The sequence below is a fragment of the Sciurus carolinensis genome, chromosome 9 (genome assembly GCF_902686445.1).
Source record: "Sciurus carolinensis chromosome 9, mSciCar1.2, whole genome shotgun sequence".
Classification (NCBI taxonomy): domain Eukaryota; kingdom Metazoa; phylum Chordata; class Mammalia; order Rodentia; family Sciuridae; genus Sciurus; species Sciurus carolinensis.
In genome coordinates this window covers 134,073,746-134,099,071 of record NC_062221.1, presented here as the reverse complement: position 1 = coordinate 134,099,071, position 25,326 = coordinate 134,073,746, and the positions used below count along the sequence as shown (strand labels likewise).

The 25,326-nt window shown below is 39.0% G+C and overlaps 1 protein-coding gene across 11 annotated transcripts in view; it reads right to left on the bottom strand.

The window, feature by feature from the left end:
- Nucleotides 1-1,226: 1,226 nt before the first annotated feature.
- Nucleotides 1,227-25,326, bottom strand: part of Ttc3 (tetratricopeptide repeat domain 3) — a 104,195-nt gene continuing 80,095 nt past the window's right edge. For all 11 annotated transcript variants that reach the window (XM_047564526.1, XM_047564519.1, XM_047564520.1 and 8 more), the window contains 12 exons: nucleotides 24,133-24,282; nucleotides 19,918-20,057; nucleotides 18,736-18,804; nucleotides 16,995-17,091; nucleotides 15,917-16,017; nucleotides 13,445-13,535; nucleotides 12,825-12,926; nucleotides 9,596-9,942; nucleotides 7,845-7,971; nucleotides 7,499-7,642; nucleotides 3,981-4,073; nucleotides 1,227-2,950 (listed from right to left, as the gene is read on the bottom strand). In XM_047564526.1, the coding sequence (XP_047420482.1) occupies nucleotides 2,879-2,950; nucleotides 3,981-4,073; nucleotides 7,499-7,642; nucleotides 7,845-7,971; nucleotides 9,596-9,942; nucleotides 12,825-12,926; nucleotides 13,445-13,535; nucleotides 15,917-16,017; nucleotides 16,995-17,091; nucleotides 18,736-18,804; nucleotides 19,918-20,057; nucleotides 24,133-24,282 (1,533 nt within the window). In that variant the 3' untranslated portion in view covers nucleotides 1,227-2,878. The remainder of the gene's footprint in view (nucleotides 2,951-3,980; nucleotides 4,074-7,498; nucleotides 7,643-7,844; nucleotides 7,972-9,595; nucleotides 9,943-12,824; nucleotides 12,927-13,444; nucleotides 13,536-15,916; nucleotides 16,018-16,994; nucleotides 17,092-18,735; nucleotides 18,805-19,917; nucleotides 20,058-24,132; nucleotides 24,283-25,326) is intronic.

Here is a 25,326-nt window from a genome sequence, read left to right as displayed (position 1 = left end):
ACTTAAGAATTTGATCCATTTAAGTTCCTTCTTTGCTTCTCCTTCAAAATCCTTCTAACCACCTGGGATGACACTGTGTCTGTCACCTATTCAGCTCCGGAGCAGGATTCACGGGCCCCTGCCTTTTGTTTGCCACTGTGATCAAAGCGTCTAGCCTGGTGCCTTGGAAGTAACAGCACCCCACACACCTCTGTGGAGAACGGTTTCCAGCATGTTTGTTTCGAGGCCAGGCCTTGCCTGGAAGGCTCTGAAGTGCACATGGCTACAGGAACGTGGACATCCCTTCGTCCACTGTGTCAGAGTAAAGAGGAAAACATTAAAGGAACTGGACATAACTGGACCAACTCTGTTCACAATGAACCTTTCATCAAGTCTGTTGCGTGTGTTTGGAAGACCTAAATACCTTTTCCACTTCTTTCATGCTGGGTCCTGAGATGTTGGGGGTCTTTCCGCTACAAACCACTCGACACTTAACTACCTTTGCCTTTCAGTCTCTGGGCGAGTGCCTCATGTGGGTGAAAGGAATCCCACTGCTGCCAGTCTCTCCACCTGTCCCCTCCACAGAGGGTCATCCGAGTGAAAACTATTCTAAACTAGTTCTACCGCTGCAGTCGTAGTGCTTTGGTCCCTCTGGCCACCTGCTTCCACCGTACACACTATCTGTAAAATTAACTTAAAAACGTAGCAACATTTTATGTTGCTGGGCACCGCTTCAAATTCATATTGGATTATTCACTACTCTTAACAGATTAAGCAGTTCAGTAGAGAAAAATAATTTAATTTTTAAAAGAATAACCATTGTTCTAAGTTATACATTATTCTGAATTAAATGCTACCAGATTAAAAATATGTACTGATAATTCTCTGAATATGCCTCCAAAAAAAAAGCAATTATCTTCAGGGTCCTTACATGTATTTTATTCACATGAAAAATCTCTTAGCCTAAAACAGTGAACTATTTAATATCTCTGTATAAAAGTTCAATTCACAAATTTAAATAGTCAATCTTGTGAACTTGAGTTTGTCAAGCTTTATTTAGGCACAAAGGAGGGTTTTGAACCAGGCTCTAAAATACTCAAAGATACTTGGCCAAGATGTGGGATGGCTGTTTTTTCCAAATGAAGTCACTTTAAAAATGTTAGCATGGCACGGAGGTCCTGAATTGTCATGTAGAATGCATTTTAACATTATCCAAGAGAGAACAGGCAAGAATGACAGTATGCTGCTGGTCTTTTAGGATGCTCTTTATTGACAGTTAATGGACAGATGTATGGCGTGATCACGAGGCTCTGAAGTTAAGGACAGAATACATTCTCTCACTCTATAGCTGCTCTTCTCCTTTGTACCAGCTGCTACAAACTGACCCCTGTATATTTTAATATGTGCAGCTCTCAACTGTGAATACGAAGTGTTTTACGGACCACCATGGAGAATGCTTCAGAGTTAGGAGGGGGCTTACATGGACTACGTCACTAAGACATCACAACTCACATGGAGCACAGGCAGAGGAAGGTGACCTAATCTGCCCAGACTCATGACTGAGTTTACAGTAGAACGAAGAACACACTGAAAGTCACTTTTTGATCCCTTATGTTTGAGAAGTGGAATGTGTCCAGGATTCATGTTTCCGAATGTACCACTGTCCATAGGTCACTAAAAGATCTAAGTAGTTCCTAATGCAGTTACAGTTTTGTTCTTAGGCCACAGTACAAGATTGCATGCATTACTCTACACGAATGTCAAACACAAGACAGTTTTAACACAGACACCGCAGGATTGCCTAATTACACAAGTTTCTCTTTTGGGGTGGGTAAGGAAAGAGAACGATGGTGACTAGTCTACAAAGCGCCCGTGTGTGCTCAGCACCGAGCTATGTAGACATCCAAGCACTTGCTGACTGACTCACAAAGAAAGCCAAGTACTGCTAATGACAACAGCAGCATATTCTAAGAACGAGTTCAATGTGGGGTTGATACATTGAATACATGGCCTTGATTTTAGGGGTAAGAAAGTCTTGGCTGATAACTAATAAAAAAGCGTTTTGTAATTGAATTTTCAAAAATCAGATTCTATCTTTAAAAGATTAAAAAAAAAAAAAAACTATGGAGTGGTTGGGGATGTGGCCCAGTGGTAGAGAGTGTGCTTGCCTAGCATTTGTGAGGCCCAGGATTCAATCCCTACTATCATATGGAGGGAGAAAATACATGGGAAAACTAATAAAAAGAAAAATCAAAAGCATATGAGATTTCATAAAGAGGAAATGTGAATCTTTTTGGTCCATATCAGCCGATTTTTAACATTAAGTACAAATTATTAAAATGTGACTTGTTTAAGCCCATTTTTAAAATGTAGCATCTTTGAAGGAAAATGTAGGCATATTTTCAGAATACCGAATCTTATAAAAAATTTTAAAGGTCAGTATCATCTCTCTTGTAGAGCTACTAGAAAATACATTTCAAACATAAAAGGGGAATCTGGGCACTTAACTAGGTTAAGAATTCTTATATTTAAACTGCTCTGAGGTGCTCACAATTCTTCCCAAAAGAAGCCCCCGTCTCACAGAGCTCCTCCACACCAGCCCTAACAATGGAAGAATGCAAAGACACATCGTTTCATAAGCCACTAGTTGGCTGTCACTGAAGTGTTTAATCAGAGTGGGGAAATTACCTAATAGCAACTGAATTAAAGATTTCCACTGATTAGCTTTGTGGGACACAGAATGCCAGAGATTCTTCAGAGGTTTTCTTTTCATACTGAAGGTAGGGATTATCATTATTTCAACTCAGTGTGTTGGGAGAGTGACGCTTTAGTGAAGAGTGACTACCTAGAGCCACAGGAAGGCGGTCCCAGCTGGCCAGTCCTGGAAGGCAGACACAGGCTACTCTTCTGACAGGTCACCATCACGACAGGCAGGGCAAACACTCTGTCCTTTAAGCCACTGCTTAAAGCACTGAAAAGGAGAAAACGAAATCAGCCAGCGCCCTCAGGACCCTGTGGGGGCCTTAGTTCCCCTGCACTGCTGGACCCTGGCAGGCATGGCTAATGTCACCTGCAAGTCTGACAGGGCCTAGTGCTGCCCAACACTCAGGGACAGTAATGCCTGCGCAGGCCAGGAGTGTGGATAAAACCACAGAAGAAATAAGGCTGCTTCAGGTATGGCCTCCCACATGGCCTCAGGGGCGCCCTGCCCTCCCACACCTGGCTCCATCTCAGTTCTTCAGCACCGCTGCCCTGTCTTGCGGAGGGTTGGCATTTTCAAGGCCAACCCAAATCTGAGCCCATTCCTCTGCACGGTCTTGGTTCTTAAACATCCCGGCAGCCCGTGTGCCACGCTCCCTGTTGCTCCTGGCCAGCCTGCTGCTGCCAGATGGCTGAGTTGCATGGAAACTTGAGAGCCAGGCCAGGATGCCCTCTCTGGAGGAGTAAGACAGCGCGAGACTCTGCGAGCTTTCTCATCACCGTTAGCGAGTATTCTGCATTCATCCCTTCCTCGAGGATGAAAAAGTGAGCATGGCAGAGCCCGCATCTGCCTCGGCCCGCAGGACAACTGCTCACAGTCAGGCACATGGGACCCAACTAGGTTTTCTCTTTTAAAATGTTAACCACCTTTATACAGTACCCTAGGTTGATAATGTGCTGCGCTGTTTATTCGTTTAGTCGAATAAGGAACCATTTTTCAAGGAACTCAGTGCTTTGAATCTCAGAACCTATGTATAAGCTAAATGGAGTCAGCTCTTCTCCACCCATGACACGATCACACAAAGTACAGTCTGCAGAGCTGCACAAACCCCTGGCCCAGGTTCTCCTGCTTCTTCAGCACCAATCTTTACAAAACGGAATGAACAGAGACATGCGTAGGCTTACGAAGAAATTCATTTGGAATTATAAGTACTGATGCTTAAGAAAAAAATTCCTTTTTTATTTTCAAAACAGTTGGCAGTCACAATGCATGACAAAAGATGATCAAAGAGAATTCTTACCCCTTTGTGAAACTTGTGACCACATTTTAGCACACGCACATTTTTTGATTTGAACACCTCATGGCATATTTCACAGGAATCTGCATCTAGTACCTGTGGAAACAAACATGTTTGAAAAATAAAGATTAAATAAATTTCTTTTTATGACATGAGTTTTTCATGACTCATGATGAGTGGCTTTCAAACATTTTTGTCACAAAGGGTGGTAAATTATGGCTGAGCAGAATGAAGAAACAACTTGTTTTTAAATAGCATTTCTTAAGAAAAAAACATAAAAATATAAAAACAAAAGTATCCTTCTAAATTTCTAATTTTCTCAGAGGGAAAATTGGTTTTTACAATGAATAGATTCCCTGGTGAAATATTACTAGTGCCTATTTATCCCGTAGCCTACATGAAGTGTGGTATTAACTTGATATTACAAATTAATTATTCATCTAATTATATAACAGGGACTTAAATTATGACAAATCTACACAACAGACTATCATGTGGCCAGTTAACATCATGATGGAACACCATAATCTCTGACACAGAAAACTGGTCAGAACAAATCACTGAATAAATGTAGGTTATACAGCAGTCTTTATCATGTAATTCAATTATTTAAAAACAGAGAATGTGTGTCCACAGAGATGCCTAGAAAAGAATCTGATATCAAAATATTAATAGGGTCACCCCTTGACCAAGGAGATTTGATATTTTTCTTTACATTTTCTAAGGTTTCTATGAACGTGGAATAGTAGTGCATTTCGAAACAGATGGCTCGGCCAACTAACACTCAGTCAGGAACTGTGTGGGACGCTGGAAACAGATGAGTGTCAGTTTTTGGCCTCCAACAGCTCACAGTCTGGTGAGCACAGGCAGCATTTTCTAGGTGACAGCATACCCCAAGTGACACTTAAGCCACCAAGCACAGAGTTCTCCCTACAGCTCACAGAACTTAGCCCACACTGCAACAGTTTCTACTCTAACTTGCCTCTTAACTGTGAGCACTCTGAAGGCAGGAAATGACTTTCAGTGGCTGGTAAGGAAACTCGCCCCAACTGGTGTTCCGAAAACATCCTAAGAGTGACTGACTGAAGCAGACAGTGCAGGCAGTGGGGGTAAGCTCCAGGAATTGAGCTGCAGACATCACCTAAAGGCTGTGTAGATTCTGAACTACTATGTGGGGTCCTGCTCTTTCCCTAGGTTCTGGCAGGGCCCAGAGAATGGGGCAGACTAGGCAGAACAAAGGTTCACATTGCTCTACTGCTGTTCGTGACTCAAGGATCAGGAAAGAAAGGGAGGTGTAAGTCCTGGGGAAGGGCAAGGGAAGGCCTCTCCAACTCACTTTGCAAAGTTGAAAGTGGGAAAATATATAGATGACTTGACAATTTGCTAGTGTAGAAAGAGGAACACAGTATATTTCTGAGTAAAAATTAAAACCACAATAAAAAAAAATGAAATCTCCCCAAAGAACTAAAAAGTATGACTTAAATATTTGGTTTTGACTAAATTCACACATACATATAGAAGAGTTTAGAAAAATATATATTAATGTGATAATACTAGCTAGAAGGTAGATTTTAGAGTTCTTGTTTTTTTTTCAAATAGGGTCTTGCGATAGAGAACTTGAACTTGTGATTTTCCTGTCTTAGTCTCCAAAGTGACTGGGATTATAGGTATGCCCCACATTGCTCAGCTTTAAGTTTTTTTTTTTTTTCATATTTTTATTAGTTGTTGATGGACCTTTATTTTATTTACTTTTTTTTTTTTTTTTTTTTTTTTTTTTTTTGCAGTGCTGGGGATCGAACCCAGGGTCTTGTGCTTGCAAGGCAAGCACTCTACTGACTGAGCTATCTCCCCAGCCCTTTATTTACTTATTTACATGCCGTGCTGAGACTCAAACCCAGTGCCTCACACTTGCTAGGCAAGCGCTCTGCCACTGAGCCACAACCCCAGCCCCAGCTTTAAGGTTTTTAACATGCCCCTTGTATTTTTATTTTCTATTGTAAGTATGTATTACTTTTGTAATGTAAAAATATATAAAACAAACTTTTAAATTTTTCAAAAACTATCCACAATTATCAAGTTAAGTCCCAGTTTAAATATACATTTTTGTTTCTCATATAATTTGATAAGGTTTAAATAAATTGGCTTTTACAACTTAATTATTATCAACATTGACCATGAAGCAGAAGGAGAGCTCTCGTTCGAGTCTTTCTTAAGGTGGGGATGTCATAACACACATGCACATGGATGGGAATGCCCTGTTGGGAATCCTGCCTGGCTAACAGGTCACAGAGCACGTGACACATGAGAACCCCTGGGAAAAGGGGGGACTCCAGGTGAACACCCCATGTGCTTGTAAAGCTCTCTTACTAGGATAAGGTTGGGGATGACACCTTCTGGGAGCTGAGTGTATGTGATGTGTAAGTCTCCAAGGGGTAGTGGAAAGCAAAAATGTACAGCAAATATAAAACAAGTTCATGAAATGACTCACTGCAAGCTCAAGTTAACAGGCTGGTACTCTGCAATCTTGTATTGCTGACCCCTGCTGAGACCATTATGGGGCTATGACTTTCAATGTACTCTATACTCTGCTACCACAGTTGGAGAAACAGGGAAACGTGCTTCACACCAGAATTCAATCCCAGCCCCGCTACCTGAGCCACACAGTTGATGGCCCCTCTTACAACCACATGCAGTCCCTACCAGGTCTCTGGCATCAGGTGGTCAGTGTGAAAAGAACTAGGAATGATACACTGCTCACTTATTCAAAAGGCACAGTCTGAGCTACATCTATGCCTTCGCTCCAGTGAATGCTGGCAAGCTGCATTTGATTTCCTCATTATAAAATACCGACAATTACAAGGCCTTTTCAACTCAGACATAGTTCTAATAGCATTTTATAAAATTTTCCATGTAAATGTGAATGACTCTTACTGTTTAAAAGGAGAAGAAACAACTTAAATCAGTGTGTCAAATTTCAGGCGCATTTAGCCCATTCCAGCATGCCCTTCCCAGGCACACGGGGGAAGAGGTGAAGGGCAGCAACCAGCCTTTCTTAAGTACCAGGCTGACCTGATTATTTCATCCAGCAATAGTCTGGGCAGACCAGACATTACCTGGGCTCCGTGATGTGAAGTGATGCAACCCAGTCTGATTTCAAAGCCCATGGTTATGAAGAATAAAATTATTTAAAGTTTTTTTTTTTCAACTAATCCAAATATTACCCTTGGTACCCACCCCCCCCCCAAAAAAAAAAAAAATCAACATATTGCCCATCTGCAGGAACATCAGTGCAGTCAGTTTGTGTGTAGGGCTTTTTCCCTGCTCTGGGTCCTGGGCATTCCTCAGAACCACTCACTGCTGTTCAAATTGGACACCTTCAAATACAAAAAAATTTGGTTTCTAATTTTAGCATCCAATAAAGTGATCTATAAGTGAAAAGAATGGTGCTAAATCATGGATTAAAAATTGTTTCCTTCTTGTTCTTCATTAAAAAGCAAAACTAGTCACACAGTTATACATACGACACTCATGGGGACATCTTCTGTTTTCTGCCCTTTGGTTTTCAGCGATGGTCCAACAATCATTGAGAGTGGGCCCTGGGAGGACTGGCTCACAGAAGCAGCAGAGCTGGCCTCAGATGTACTCTTGCCCTTTCCTGGGTTTGGCTGCGGAGATAACAAGGGGGTTGAGGTGGGAGGGCACAGAGGAGGCCAAGTTCAGCTTAGGTACTTAAAGTTTGGTCACCTTTTCTTTCCTCAGTAAACTGTTCTCTATATTTTGGTTTGAAGCATTTTTAAAAAATAATTCTCGCATGTTACCAATAAGTAAGGGTGAAGTGGATCATGTTACTGCAGCTGGATGAAATACCTTTCTCCTTTTCTCTTCTTCTACAATGCGATCTGTCACTCTTTGGACGATTTCATCAATACTCAATCCCGAGAGTAAGTTTTTGTTTTTGTTTCGAACCTTTTTAATAAAGCCAGCAAGCTCGGTGCTGAAAGGGAAAGTAAGTGATACATGACAACAGAAAGTCAAGTTTTCTACTGTATGCCAGTATTACCCCAAAAGTCCAACCAGAAAAAATAAATGTATAAAAAAGTAATTTGTAGGCCATAGAATAATAATAACTATGCATTAAAAACAACTATTTTAAGGCAGAATCACTCTTTCCAAGTCGTGAAATTTTCCATATTATTTTAAAATATTTGTTTCAGTAGAATTACAAAGTAACAGTATATCTTCTCGTTCTACTTGGGATAGGCTTTCTTATTTTAGAAAAATGACTTTGTATAGCTAACTACATCATTAGTTTATGAAAAATCACTGCATGATCAAATATCCCAAGTTTCTGACTTGAAATTAATAAGATCTCTTTCTATCCAAGAAAACACTAACTTCGTAGATTTCCTCTCTTCAAAAATCCCTAACAAATCAGCCTTCAAAGCCTGAATGTTTCTCAAGTGCCATCAAATGGGAAGAGGGCACCATCAGTCAATGAGAACTTGATAGTTGCACCACTAATGCCCCAAACATTTTAGCATTTAGAAAATCAGAACACATTTTTGTTTGATTTTTTTTTTAAACTCTGCCAAATTTAATCAAGACTGTACACAATTTTATTTGTAGGGTACTTCTGGTAATTACAACTTGAATATTTTTACAACTGGCATGAGAACTGTTATTGAAAAAACTTACAATGTTTGTTAAACTCAGAGCAAAATATGCCCAAGTGTAGACAAAATAGACTTCTTTTCAAGTGGGCAGGGTTCCACTGAGAGTGTAAAACATTAATATTAGCCAATCACTAATGATGACTTTGTTTCCAAATAACATTGTCAGAGAAGGAGAAATAACAAGGCAGGTGCAGAGGTCATTCTCTCTGTGTGAAGTCCTCTCTTCTGAACTACCCACTGAGCCTTACCTTTTCCCTTCTTGCCCCAACCTGGAGCCACTGAAATGCTAGCAACCATCCCCAACCCCACTTACACCTGGCTCTTGTCGACCCAGGTATGAGAATCTCTTCTCCATTCTCACAAGGATCCTCTGTAATATGTACATATTCCTCATTTAGTGTCAAATTCAATCTAGTCTTTTCAACCTTGCACCTCTAACAAATCAGAGGTACTGTCTACCAGGTGTAAGTTGTTGTTGTGTTCTTTGCTATATGTGATTATATGTGATCTATCTTCCCCCAAAAGACATAAAACTATTATTTTACAACTAATTTACCAATTTCATAACAACTAGCATTGGAGAGTGTTATGGATCTCATAAAAATCTTAGCAAATCGATAGATTCTGTTGAGTACTGATTACCAATGCTCAATGTTTTCAATCTAGATATGCATATTTAAAATTTTATTTGAGGGCTAGGGGTGGTAGAGCTCTGATCTAGCATGTGTGAGGTGTGGGTTTGTCCCTAGCACTATGAAAAAGAAAATAAGAAAAGAAAACCTTCATTCTATGTTTATAAAAAGAAAGAAAAGTAGCACCCATCCTGATGAGTAAAACAATTATGCAGGTTTTTTCCATGTTAGCCCCTAGTCGGCCTTGATTTTATTTGATCAGGAAACATCAGTTCAACGAAGTTTAACAATCATAAATGTTTTATATTCATACCTGCTGTACCATGGGAATATCACAGACAGGTGCTCAATAATACTGTTGAATGGCTTTTTTGGAGACTGGCTTGAACGAGTAGCACGTTCTGCAGGAACAGGTAGTTTCTGATCTGCCTCAGGGCTTTGTTCCGATGGAATTGTCTGGCTGGTCCTTGTATGCTCTGATGGCTGAGCAACTTCAGTTTGACCAGAGGGCAATCCAGGTGATGGTTCAGGAGACGTTTCTGGGCAATCACCAGGGGAGAACAGAACAAAGTCCCTAACTGCTCCAGTTGCACTGTTTACAACTGTCCCAGGCCCTTGATCATCCTGGCTTGCAGGTTCAGTGGGAAACTCAGGATGAATCTGTGAGAGATACACCATAGGAGCTGGTCACTTAGGACTCGCCTTAAGAGGAGAAACTTGCAAGGACAGAGACTGATGATGATGCATGACTATGATATAGGAAACCTGAATACAATACTATTTTTGTCTTAAAAGAATTGCTGATCATAACTTGGTAGTTTTTAAAACAAGGAAAGATTTCTGACTTCTACATAATTCTCCATACTATACTTTTTTCCTATAAAATCAGAAAAGCTGCTTAAATGGGAACATCTCACCTGCCTAACAGACCTCCTTCAGTCTGTACTCCAACACTTCTCTCCTCCTTAGCTGAACTTGGTTGACTGATCAAAGCCTGTCCCAATGTTCTCCAAAGGTGTCTCCACCCAGCGGAGTCACAGGGACGTCTAGGGTGTCAGCCACCACTCCTTTCTCCAGATTCGCCCTTTGGCTCTGCTCTGCTGGCTCCTCCAGCAAGGTGCTCAGCCTGACCTTGTGGCTCTTAGCCTCCGCCCATGCTAAGTGTGGATGCTCCCTCTGATGTCACCTGAGGCCGACTGCCGCATGCTATCCACTCCCAGGCCATTTCACATCCTCTAGGCCTCAGTGACAATGCGCCCTTCTAATTAATACCCACTTTTCCGTTTCCAGTCTAGAATATTTTCCTGAGATCCATGTCTACAGATCCACATGGATGACTCTGACCCAAATGTGTTCAAAACCAGCCCCAGTGCAGTCGCACTAGGCTGTTCTTCCCCTCGGGCTCGGGCCCACCCTGGACTCCCTGTGTTCACACACTCTGCCCTAGTCTTGAGCTGGGCACAACTCTTTAATCTGCTCCTCCTAAATCCCTCTCCCATTTGGCTCTCTTCCCTCCACCCCTACGTCGACCCCTCATCTAGACGTGGCTGATGGTAGTAAGTGACTAGCCAGCCAGTGGAAATCACTCCAGTCCCTCACGCCCACTTCTCCACACCGCCATTCGGTTCACCTTCATAAAGTACAGAGCTGACAGTATTCCCTACGTGAAACTTGGATTGGCTTCCTAGTGACCCGAGGCAATAGCCACACTGCACAGCATGGCTTCAGCACTGCTCTCCTATCTTGGCCCCGGCTACGGCCACACACTCTACAGGCCCCTTGGTTAAAGTACGCTTACTTTATAGCTATGAAAGGATTATGTCGCCCTGTCCCACTTTTTTATCTAGCCACCAAATACGCTGTTTCTTCCACCTGGAACGCGTCACAACATCCTCCCTTCCCCAAAAGTCCATCCCCTCAACTCCTTCAGCCGTCTGTTCTTCCTCTAGATCTGTGTCATGGGGACCTACACCTCTAGACAAGGATGGTGCTCCTGATTTCTGCCACTACAGTGCCCTGCTCTGAAAACCCTCAGTGTGCTCTGCCTGTAGCTGAACGTAAGGTCTTTCTTCAAGTCCATGAGCACTCTGAGGCCCAGCCCACATCTAATCTTGATAACCACTAAACTCCCACCAAATGACTGAGGGAGAAAAGAGACACAAAGCAAAGGGTTTTAGGGTCCTTTATCGAGCTAGTTCCTAGCAAACTAAACTTCCAGAATTTTGGATATGAAAATTCTTTTGTGTATTTATAAAATTACATGAACTAGAATTACAATTTAATAGTAAAATAGTATATTGGAATCCACAGATTTTTCTCTCCATATCTGCTATAAAAACCTGGAGAACTATAAATGAGAAGTGATTTTCAATCCAAAATAAATCTATTTCTTATTCAGTTCAATGAAGAGAAAAAAGTTTGGATCTCAATACAATATTTTATTTAGTTCAAGGTGGACATACCTTTTTTACCCTTCAGACATTTAAGACCACACTGACTAAAGGAACCAGTACAGGAGATACAATGAACATGCAGAAGGGCCACGGGGGAAAGGCCAAGAGGGCAGCCCCCGAATAAGCATCCAGGTGAAGGTGAGATGAGAGGAACACCATCCTGGTCTCAGCATCTCAGGCAAAGGTCAGGCAACAGCAGGAAGACACTTTTTGTGCTGGGGAAAACAGTCTTCCCCATCTTTAGGATTTCAATGCCAAGCTCAAACATACTGAAATCCGTCTCTAATCATCTCAAGACTTTAAATTCCTATGGTCCAACCTCCTTTGGGTCTGATTCATTTCCATTAGTATTCACAAAACATCTCTGTGGTCAAATTTCAGATGTACCCCAGAATACGATAAAGTGACATCAGGCTTAGTCATATCATAAAGTCCACAAAATACAAGTAATGCTTTTCTTTACTGGGCTATTTTAAAGTGCAAAGACAAGGTATGGCAATCACTAGTATTCAAAAGATTCATAACAACCTCAAATTAGCAGTAAACTATGGTATGCTAGATCAACAAAGTCTTGCATGTCTCAGGTACAGCATTTTATTCCATATTTGATGAAGAAGCATCATTTTATGAAGAAGCATCAATCTAAAGCATTTTAGATTTTAGTTTTATACTTCCAAGTATCTAGAAATGACAATAAACCCAGATGGTACAGAAGAGAGGGCTTGCTTGCTACTCTGCACTATCTGTTCAAATGCTAGCATGTATATACACATCACACACACCAACATCTAGAATAAAGAATGGCAATAGGCTACAGTACATCAAAGTGAAGAAGAAACAGGGACCAACAGTGTTTGCCTTAGTCCTGTGCCAATGTGCAAATGTAGAAGACTCATCTATTTATATAAGAATGTTTAAAGACTAAAAGGTTAATCAGTGGCACCAAAAATGAAAACATTAAGGCAATCGTTAATTCATCCCATTCCTAGAAAACAATAACAACAAACAACTTTGGCCCTTTAAAAAAGAAACTGTGGTTCATTATGTTTTGTTTCAGGGAAAGGAAAAAAAAAGATGCAACCGACTTACGCTGTTACAGGCAGGAAATGAAAGTTCAGAAATCTGCACTTTAGAAAGCTCACTGAGCCGAGAACCATTCTTAATGGCCTTAATTTGATCTTCAAACTGAGACTGTGGGTGAAAGGGAAAATGTGAAGTGTTTCTAATAAATTCCAAGAGAAAATCACAATTTCCAGTTAATACTTTTTTTCTTACTATCATTACAAATGGTCAACGGTTTTCCCAAGAAATAAATGAGATGTAAAGTATTAAGACAATTTTTTTTTTCAAGAAAAGTTATTCAAAATAAGAACTCATTAACTAGAATGCTCTAAAGCCTTATCAAATATCTAATCTTATCAATCAGGGGCAGAGTTGGAGATAATTTCCTTATTTTTGTTATTTCTTTTTGATTGAACCCAGGACTTTGGCATGCTAGGCACATGCTCTACCATCCTACATCCTCAGCCCCAAGATAATGAATTAAGAAAATAGCATTAATTGCATAAAAAATTCATAAGTTAAACAAAAATGCAATATTATTATTAACAATTCAAAACAGAAATGGTTTAAATATGACACCAGTCTCCTAAGAACTATAATCATCATAAGGATTTTGACAGAATTATAAAATGTTTTTTATAACTTACTTTTGCTTTCTCAATTTCTTTTGTAACATTAGAAAGAAATGATTCCCAAGAACGGATATCAGACTCCATGTTGGGATATTCTGTGGAATCACTGGAAAAGTATAAAAATATATTTAATATCCACTTGAGAAATTTAATAAAAACATTTATTCATTTATTTTTGGTACCAAGGATTGAACCCAGGGGCACTTGACCACTGAGTCACATCCCCAGCCATCTTTTGTATTTGACCTAGAGACGGTCTCACTGAGTTGCTTAGCACCTCACTTTTGCTGAGGCTGGCTTTGAACTCGCAATCCTCCTGCCTCAGCCTCTTAAGCTGCTGGATTACAGGCCCACCTGGCCCAGCTGTAATAAAAGCATTTAAATGCAAATGAAAGTAACAAATAACATTAGCAAAAGATACATTTAACACTATCACACACACAATATTAAATTTTTGGGGGGGGGTATAGGAATTGAACCCAGAGGAACTTTACTACTGAGCCACATCATCAGCCCTTTTTATTTCTTATTTTGAAACAGGGTCTCACTAAATTGCTTGGGGTTTCATTAAGTTGCTCAGGCTGGCCTCGAACTTGCAATCCTCTTGCCTCAGCCTCCCCTCAGCCCTCCGAGTTGCTGAGATTACAGGTGTGTGCCATGGGTCCTGGGTACATGATTACTTTTAAAGAATTATGTATCATGCAAACCTGCCACTAGACACTTAAGGATGTCTTAACTATTGATAAAACCAAACAAAAACACAACAAACAAACAAAATCCTTGAACTGGAGACAGAGAGAAAATATTCTCTTGAATTTTTTCCACTGCAAGTTTGAAAATTTGACTATTCTTCATTTCATAACTTCATATTTAATATTAAACATTACCTTTGCATTTAAAAAATTTTAGACAGCTTGGAACATCCAAAAATTTGCAATAAAACCTAAATCCCCTTCTAACTGTAAAACTAAACAATGGGGCCTTACAGACTAAGATAAATTTACAACCTCAGAACTTTATGAATCTGCTCTATCAAAAGTAACAAACAGGGCTGGGGATACAGCTCAGTTGGTAGAGTGCCTGCCTTGCATGCCCAAGGCTCTGGGTTCTACTTCTAATTTAGAGTAACTCGCAATCTGTGATTGTGTCAGTTCTCCTTATACATCATGAAGAAGACCTGGAAGACCTTTTCCCTTTTTTCTCTTTTGCTATCCTTTGGTGGAATCAGCAGTTTGCATAGCATTCCCAAAAATCTACATAATACCTTAAGGCTTAATGGAAGAAAGTCAATATACTACTGGACAAAATAAGGTCTGAGTGTCTTTGTTTCCCAGATAAGACACAATCCATAGCCTATGGCAATTACTTAATAGAGGCTTTTGAACACCAGTTGGTCTCAACCTCAGCTATACTAGTTCTGTAATCTGAATCTGCATATCATTCACCTTTGATCAGAAAAGTTTTCCAGTAAAAAAAATTAAATCTTAAAAATAAAGGCTAAAAAACACCATATATATAGATGTTTTTCCATAACCCCTAAAAATTAATCTCTGGTTCAACTCTGAGGGTTTGAAATTCAAATAAAAAAAGCAAGCACTAGGAAGAATAAAAAACCTGAGATTGAATATGAAAAACCTGTGTAGAACATGATAAAAGAATCAGATGAAAAGTAACCCCACACGTACAAACCCAGAGGACCAGGGGTGTAGCTCAGTGGTGGAGCACTTGCCTAGCATGGAGGAGGCCCTGGGTTCCACACCCAGCACCCAAAAACAACAAACAAAAACAAAACCAAGGGGAAAAACACCACATAGGGAACTGCTAAATGCCAGACTAAAGATGACCTTCTAGGATTCTAAACACAAAACAAAACAAACAAAAATAGGTAAAGATTATGATGAATTTCAAAAATTTACATGTGTGAATCCTGAAGTCCTGAACTGTCAGGCAGCCTATTATGCAAAGCAACTGAGCAAAAAGTTTAAAAAACTCTGAAAATAAGTTTTTTGTTCCAGAAAGATTGTACATGGAAATGACTAATAATGTGCAAAAACACTTAAATGCAGGGATGTCACTTTAATTCAGAGTGCAGCTTATATCAACAGAAATTTGCAACAAATATCCCACTTTAGTGGTGTTTGGTAAATTCTGACATGCTACATGCTGGGATACTATTCAACCTTTCAAAATCAGGTTGGAGAACTGACTTTCAATATACTATCTAGTGAAAAAAAAAAAGGAATATTCATTTTTCCCCAAATACTTTAATGAATTTATTCTAAAATATTAGTTATCTTCTCCAGTTAGAGTTATGAATAATTTATAAAAATCATTTTCATTTGGATGTTTTCATTTTTCTACAACTGAACTAGTATCAACTGTGTAACTACTAAAAATAAAATGATACTCATATTTTTTGTTTTCCAAGTACATTTAACTTTATTTCCTAAATGACATGCTGGGAAGAACACCGGGAGGCCACACTACCTGCTTGTCAGCTTGAGGTTCTTAAGACAGGCTTCTGCTTGTGATGCCATGACCTGTAACTTAAACACTTCGCTCTCCTTCCAGTTTTCAAGCACGGACACCTGCCAGTAGATTAAAGGATGTCTAAGTATTTTACAAGTTAAATCCTGAAACTATCTTAAGACATTCCAAACCAGTTTCTCCTTAAGTAAGGTATGATGACAGGAACTCCAGAACTTGATTATGTGATCTCCCCAAACACCAATTAAAACTTTGGGATTTGAAAACACAATAACAAAATGACACTAAAAACCTGTGCTTTAGGGATCCTTCTCATGGATATCAAACTGTACATGGCTTTCTGCTTAAACTAAGTGTGAATTGAACGAGTTTAGGAATACAGATGCTGGGGCAAGTCCCACAAAGTATTTGTACTTTCACTCTCTCCCCTTCCTTTCCTTAGAAACAGTTACAAAGTCTAATATTTGCAGACTACATAAGTTAAAATTAACCGTTTTCTTATTTTCCCAGATTAATCATAGATATATATACCAATACATATCATTTGTTTCACAGATAGCTTGAGGTTCTTAAGACAGGCTAGAAAAACATGCACAACCATGCTTTAGAAACTAAAGAAAATAAAGCCAGATGTCATTACTTTCATTTCTGTCTCAGCAGTTTCTCAAATAATACAATGACGTTGGAATATATTCTTAATAAGTAGGTTATTTTCATTTGCTTTTTAAGAACTGGCAAATGTTTTATGGTTGCCTACTTTTTATATTACTTGATTAAATATGAAGCTATTCAAAACGCAGAGTATGGGAAATGACTGAATTATACTGTTAAGGAAAACAGGTTACAAAATTCGATGTACATTAGGAGTATATCTATGTAACAATGCATGTATAAAATTAAAAAGGAATAGCCAAGGAAAAAGAGTGGATATTTTAGGGAAATAGGATTATAGGTGATAGGATACCCCTCACCTCCATACTTTCGAGTAATACCGTTATGCCTCATACATAATTAAAGAGACACAACAGCAAACAAATGACCCCTTCCATCCACCAGTCACCATGTGCCATAACCTGACCTCTGCAGTCACAGCTCTTTGATGACTCTCTTCGAAATGCTCTTTCCCTTTCTTTATACATTCTTCTATTTTCATCTTCTCATTTGTAAACGTATTACTGCAAATATTAGGAGGAAAAAAAAACTTAAACAAATCCTGCTAGTAAGGATACAAAGGCTTTAGGCCAGGTCATCTTTGAAATTGTATCACATTTTCTAGAGTAACTTCCTGCCTCATATTTTAACCACACAACATATTTATGTGCATTCTCTGAACTTTATGAATGATCAAAAGAAGAAATGAGTATTTGGTAGGAATGATGAGAAAAAGGTGAAGACTCTGTAAGTTTTATGAGGGTAGGTGGAGAATAATCTGGCTACCTTGATAAACTTTATGTAAAACATTCTTCATCTTTTCAGTCAGAAATACTATTCTCACACTTAAGGAAATGATCCAAAAGAAAAAGTGATTTGTATAAAACTGTTCACGGCCATACTTTTGTAATGGAAAAAAGTGGAGATGAAAGTAAGTGTCTGTTAAGGTGGTGGCTAAAAAGATGACTATGGACTGTGATGGGAATGGAATTGTGCATGTGAAACAATATTAAATGAGAAAAGCACAGTGTAACTGCCTATCCCTGATACTGGTTACCAGTACGAGAACACACACTACAACAATTAATAAAGATTAAAAGAACACTTTTTACAGGTTCATAAATTTCTTTTTTGGTACTGGGGATTGATACCAGAGGCACTTTACCACTGAGTCACATCTCCCTAGCACTCTTTGAGATAGGATCTTGCTAAGTTGCTGAGGATGGCCTCGAACTTGTGATCCTCCTGCCTCAGTCTTCCAAGTTGCTAGAATTACAGGTTTGTGCCACCATCCCTGGTGCATGATAAAAATTTTTTAAAGAATCTATAATTACAGAGCAACAATGTAACAAAGCTACCATTCTACAGCTGAGACTAACAAACCAAGTAACATAAAAAAGTTTTTCTGTGATGCAGGAACAGAATCCAGGGCCTCATACATGCTATGCAAGTGCTTCTACCACCAAGCTAAACCTCCAGTCTAAAATAAAGGCTGGGGTTTTTTTTTGTTTGTTTGTTTTTTTTTTTTTTTTTTTTTTTTTTGGTATCAGGGGTTAAACTCAGGGGTGCTTAAAACACTGAGCCACATCCCCACCCTATTTTGTATTTTATTTAGTGGCAGGGTCTTACTGAGTTGCTCAATGCCTCGCTTTTGCTGATGCTGGCTTTGAAATCTCAATCCTCCTGCCTTAGCCTCCTGAGCCGCTGGGATTACAGGCGTGTGCCACCATGCCCAGCTCAAAATATAAGCTTTTAAAACACGTTTTTTGTTTCAATTAATTCAAGAAAATAAAAGGAACAACTGACAACATTTTTTATACTGACAATAGAAAATAAAAGCAGGGCTGGGAATGTGGCTCGATGGGATTGTGGCTCACACATGTGGTCACTGGGTTCGATCCTCAGCACCGCATAAAATGAATAAATAAAATGAAGGTACTGTGTCTATCTACAACTTAAAAAAAATTCAAAAACAAAAGGAAAAAAGCAGAAACCTAGTAAAATAAAAATATTTCAAGAAAGAATACACTTAAACATTAGTTTAAAAATAAAAGAAATAATTATTTAAAAGAAACGGGAGGAGCAACAGATTTAGAAGTCTAGAGTACTTGGGTTTCTGACAGTAAAAGTATAAGAAGGTACTAAAAATAAATTTAAGCTTCCTTTGCCTGATTTCAAGGGACAGATCCGGATGTAATTCAGGTTTGTTATCCATCCCATCATTTTTCAGGGCAGACCTATAAAAGCATAGTTACAAAATTTTAATTAATGTTCAGATTTTTTTCAATACAACTTTACACAGTAAAGCATGTCATTAAATAGCATTTCTTAAAATTGTTTTGTTTCTACATTTTGCTTCATTTCTGGTATCTTCTAAATAGGCAAGAGTTTGGGGGTCGTTTTCCTTCTAGGAAATTTTCCTTTACACTTGGAAGACAAATCAGCTTCTTCTTTACTCTAAGGCCCCTGCTAATTGGTAAATCACCACCTTGGTCCAAGAAGCCTGTCTCACATGGTTTGAACCAGAGGAAGCACAGGTAATGAGACACCACCAGCAGTGTGACCAGTGGTTCTCATTCAGATTAGAACGCATGGACTCTTAGTCAAAATCCAACAGGTCTCCTCATCTTTAAGACTAGGAGTGAAATTAGAACATGTGCACACACACTCTCTGATAACCCTTCATGACACAGTGTGGAAGTCTCTGACTTTAAGCAATGCCTGGACCAGGCAGGTTCTGCCTCTTTCATGCTCTTCTAAGATTCCTGTTCAGTTACCTATACTTGATAAAACCTCCACGTTTCCAATAAGAGCCAGTTTAACTACCATCCCAGAAGAAGAATGGTTCAGCTAAATTCAGCCCAGATTGCAGGAGCATGAGCAAATAAAATGGCTATTAACTTAAGCTACTGACTTTGGATGTTTGTTATACAGCAGTAGATAAGCTGAGAAATCCTTGCATGACATTGGTATTTAGAGCAGGAGGTTAGGAATGGATCACAGAGATCTTAAAACACACTTGACCCACCTGACAATTATCAATTATGCTCAGGATCTACACTTTAGCAAATCCTTCACATGAGCAGGGCAGCAAGTCCTTTTTTGATTCTCTGGCCCAGCCCATTCTCACTTTTATGAAATTAATCTGAAAACATGCTAGGTTTAGAAAAAGTTTTGGATGAGATAGCTACTCCATGGATGATTTTAAAATGAGATAAAAATGTTGTAAAAACAGCATCTATGAATTTTTACTTGATATAGTTTGAAATTAAATATAAAAAATGTGAAATAACCAAAAATCCCCACAATATTAAATATAGAAATATTACTGATTTTCTATTGTTACTTACATTTCACTTGTATTTAAAACCTTTTTAATTTTCTTCTTCAGTGCTTTTAATCTTTCTTGGATTTCTTTTTTCTCTTGTTGCCATTTTTTAATTTCTCTTTCCAAATCTTGAAGGAACCAATCTAATTCTGTCTTTGAGATCTGAAAACATTTTAAAAAGTACTTCAATTAATGGTAAGATTTACTTTTGGGAGGAACTTATTTTAAAAACCTGAAAGGCAAGAATTGTGTCTTAGCTTACCCTAAGACACCTGAGTTCAGGGAACAGCACAAAGGAACTGGCACCCTAGGTAGGCTGTGCCGCCGTGGCCAGCCTTGGGACACAGAGAAGCACAGCTGCATCCTGACCCCAGGAAGGTCACTCTGAAGAGACACTTCACTGTGCTCAAGATGTTCACACTCTACTCTTCACCTATATGATTCCATAGTCTTTTATATATATATATATATATATATATATATATATATATATATATATATATTTAGTTGTTGATGAACCTTTGTTTATTTATATGCAGTGCTGAGAATGGAACCCAATGCCTCACACATGCTAGACAAGTGGTCTGCCACTAAGCCACAACCCCAGCCCATGATTCCCTAATCTTGATGTAGTTTACACATTTATTTGGCAAGCCCAAGGTTTTTTGTTTGCTTTTAAAAATATGAATGTGATGCCTCTGGCTGCTTATTAAAGGCATCTGGGTTGAATATCTGCCAGATTTTAGGTTGTGTGATAAAGAGAGATGAAAAAGTCTTCGGTGGTGATCCAAGTTCCTTTTCCCCGGAGGGTCAGGTTCAATGCCACCTGACACACAGCTCTTTGTCAGTTTCTAATGCAGTTGCTGCTTTTTGAAACATCTGAACTTACGAATGTTTTAAAAAGTTTTTGGTCCTTTTTGAAGCATCATTCATTCAATGGTAGTGAAGGGTTGGATATGACATGTACTTGTAAATACAGGCCACTTATAAATACAACATTCTCTATATCAATAATTCTAATAATTAATTTAAATATGAATCAGAGAACCAGAGAACTATTTAAAAGAAACAGCTAACAGCAACATGATAAATATTTCCCAGCTTGAAATTCCACTATTATCAATGATTGCTTAATGAAATCCTGACTTCGTATATGCTCTAGGGGAACATTTGATTTTTTTACTTCCTGTCCAGTTCCCTGCAGCTTGAACTTCCTGCTTAGGCTCAGAACATGCCTAAGACACCGATGACTGTTGCAGCTACAGGAACAGCAAACCTTTTTCTTCAGAAAGGACAGTGTATCCTACAGTCAGTACACACGGCCTTCATGGGAAATAACAGCCCTGGCATCAGAAGTGATAGTGACTTACAAGCTATTTCTCCCTCTTCAGCCTTAGACACCAGGTTTCAAGTTCACGGGAAGCAGATATGCTGGTTGGTCAAGCTCCTTTTTAAGACTCCTGAGTCCTAACTAGAAGGGAGGGTGATTTAGACATCTGTGAAATGCACAGTGTACTGGTCCTAAGTGGCAAAAGTTCAACAACAGTTCAGTGATGCTCCCCTAATCCTGGAGATGAGTTCTGCCCACACTTTTCTTGCTAAAACCTTGCTGATCCTGCATTTGTCAAAGCATTACTGTGACTGTGACTCCCCCCCTTTATACTGTTATTTACAAAATCTTGTATTCTACATGGTTCAGTTCCACTCTGGATTGATACTGATTTGCCTGCCTTACTGCTGGCAGCCTAGCCAACATTATTTCTTGCCTATCCTGTGTTTCTACTCTGAGGCACTGATCTCACCTTAGATCTAAACTCTTTGGCTGGGAGATTATGTCAAAAACAAGGTTATGCAGGGGCATGAGAACCTACTTGGCAACAAGTACCTAAGGGAGGTCAAGTAACAAAAGCCACAAAGTATTATACCTACATTCATGCACACCCATATGCATGCACACAGACACACATAGACAGACAGATACTGACAGCTCAGTCAGTAAAAATACTACACAGGCTCATGTTTGTACTAACCACCCTTCACTGACATAGCTGTCTCATGACTAATTAAGAAGTGACCATGGCTAAGTGCCATCTGCTTTTGTGTAGATATCAACCAAAGGAAATCAGGTTAGCAATTTATCCCGATAGGAAGTAGGGACGCATTTCACCTGGGAAGTCTAATAACCTAACAAGCATGTAATCTGATGTACTAAGTAATCCCCCTTTAAAAACCAGTCAGACTACACTTGAGTGTAGCACTTGACAGCAGACCCAAAGCTGTACCAAGTAAAAGAGCACAAGAGCCAGAGTCCACCAGTCAGACTGCCATTCCATCACAGCTTCCTCCCTGGATGCTTTCTGTCCCATGAGCTTCCTGAGCAACTGTACAAAAAACAGGGTCGGGGGGCATGGGAGATTTAAGTTCTGTAGATTAAGACAACAGGGAGGGAAGGGAAGGGTACAGAAAAAAAAGAGTGGAACGGATCTGACATAATTTTCCCATGTACATAAATGAATCCCAGCATCATGTACATCCACAAAGATCAGGTCCTGACCAGAATAAGAAATATTCCATGTTTATACAATTATATCAAAATGGATTTTATGTCATGTGATACTAAAAAACCCCCAAAACCCCACAAAAAAACCAAACAAACCAAAAACAGCCTTGATGAACTGTACAAATACAGCAAGCACCCAGTCAGACTACCAGTTTATAAAACTGGAAAAGCCTCTGCCAGAAAAAACAATTTCACTCACTAAACACCCCCCTTACGTAAGGGTCCATGTGCCCAAATCTGACTTGTCACTCATACAGGTGGCCACAGGTATTCACATTGGGTTTATTAAAACTGAATTTTCAAGAAGTGATATAAAAATATTTCATTCTGTTAAACCTTCCAACTGGTTTATTCAGACTTGTGTCCTGGGTATCACGGGCTAGGCAGGGCTTTAGGCCCCTCCTGCCTGCCATCTCCCAACTAGACAATTAAGCAGAAACTCTCTGCATCCAACTCTTCCCATCCTTTGAATCTCCTCAGTCCTGTCCTGAGTGCAAACAGTTCTTTGAAATGTGATGGCAGTTACTTTTATAAACTGATCCTTTCTTCCTTTTTTTTAAAAATTATTTTTTATTTTTAGTTGTAGATGGACATAATACCTTTATTTTATTTATTGTTTATTTATGTGGTGCTGAGGATCAAACCCAATGCCCCATGCATCTGAGGTAAGTGCTCTACAACTGAGCCACAACCCTAGCCCCTGACCCTTTCTTCTGTGTACACTTGAATCTCAACAAATGAGTTTCTTGATTAATGAACCACTAAGCTAGTTTTCACTATTTAATGTGTTATTCCAGTAGATAATCCAGACTTCTGAAACAAATTCTTCCCTTCCTAAAGATCTCTCTCTTACCTTTCTGAACAGAAGACAGTAGTTTTTAAAAAAGTAACATACCATACGTTTCTCATGTTGATAATTCCACTGTCCCACTAATTTCAATCTGGTCTTTCCCCTAATTAGTATTACTCCACTAGTCAGATGCTGATGGTTAATCTCAACTAACAATATGCAGTATCAGTATAGTCAAATAAGATAGTTTAGATGATAGTTCTAACATCATCAAAGCTCCATGAGTTTCTGTCACACGTCCTTAGGAGTAGATGAAGATGATGGTAATAACAGTTGTAGTGATAATAGTGGCAGCTAATACTCACTGAGTCCTTACTATGTACCAGCCAGTTTTAAGTACTTGACAAGTGTTAACCTAAACCCATGAAATGGGAGCAATTATTACCCAAATTTTCCACAAGGGCCCAGACAAGTTAATCCATGTTTGGACCAGAACTATTGGAGTAGAACAGCCTGGATCTGAGCCCTGGAGACAGCTGACAGCTCACACTTGGAAGCTCCGATATAGAGGCATGGCCAGAAGTTTAACTTGGAACTTAGTCACCATAGGAGAAATTTTTACTTAACCAGTTAAACCAAATTATGGATAAACGAAAGCCCAGGTTTGCAGTCCTTTTCTCAAAACCAGTTTGCAAATGTTCTACAGCACTGTAAGGACCACTGTCACTTGAATATGCGGTAGTGAAATCTCAAAGAGATTATTCTGAGAAAGAGTCCTGTGTTTAGCCAACAGTGTGGTTCAGCAAATTGAGGCTCATAAGCGGAGTTATACTCATATGCTCCTAATTATGCCACATGCAATTAAGGAAGGTTTCAGATAGGATTACCTTGTTTTCTTCTAAGTTCCTTTTCAACTTTTCTTCCAGGTCTCTGGTTTCTTCCAAGCTCTTGCATTTTATCTGCTCATAATTTTCACATGCTTCCTTAAGCTGCTCTTGTAATGCTTGGTACTCCTTTTCAATCTGTGAAATATCCCCCTAAAATTAAATTATAGAACTATCAATTAAAAATCATTTAAAATGCCTACTTATGATCTTGTTCTGAAGTGTCTCTTAAAATAAACAAAGGAGAATAAAAGGAAGATGAAAATTTACACGGAAAATGTCAAACGATTCAGGAATTAAAAACCTCTAAACTTTGTCTAGCAGAGCCAGCTCTTAAAATGTAATTAGTCACGTTACTGGAATTCATAATGAAACTTTTCAATCTGTACTATAATTAGTTCTGAATATTTGCTTGTTTTAGAAAAGTTCAATATTAGATCAAGTTTCATTTGAATTTTACTCTCTGTGATTAACATCATGAACCATTTGGCAGAGGTTTTTTTTAAAGAATAGAACTCTTTTAAAATAATTTTTTTTTAGTTGTAGATGGACACAATACTGTTATTTTATTTTACTCATTTCATGTGGTGCTGAGGATTGAATCCAGTGCCTCACATGTACGAGGCAAGTGCTCCACCACTGAGCCATGATTACAGCCCCTGTTTAGTAGGTTTTAAAAAGACGATCATACATTTTTTAGACATGAATAGAACATATTAACTTTGGTTCTATTTTTACATGATTCAAATGCATAGTTGCTGGTTATTTCAAAAAGAAAACTGTTATCAAGAACTGCTTCCAGCTGGGGCTGGGGCTGTAGCTTAGTGGTAGAGTACTTGCCTAGCAAGTGTGAGGCACTAGGTTCAATTCTCAACACCATATAAACATAAATTAATAAAATAAAAGTACTGTGTCCATCTATAACTAAAAAATTTTAAAAAATTGCTTCCAGCTGTCTCACAAATCATCTTAAAACAAAAACAAGAGCCCAGAAATTATACTACAATAAACATTACTATGTGAGTCTTTTTAAAAACCTCTCATATACCAAGGACTGTTGGTGATCACACACGTCTGTGATGAGAATATCTGCTGGATGCTCAAAATTTCTCCTAGCTGCAGGGGACTGCCCTCCTGTGGCAACCAGGCTATTGGGAGATTTATCCCAGTGACACAAACCTGGGCCATTTTCGACAT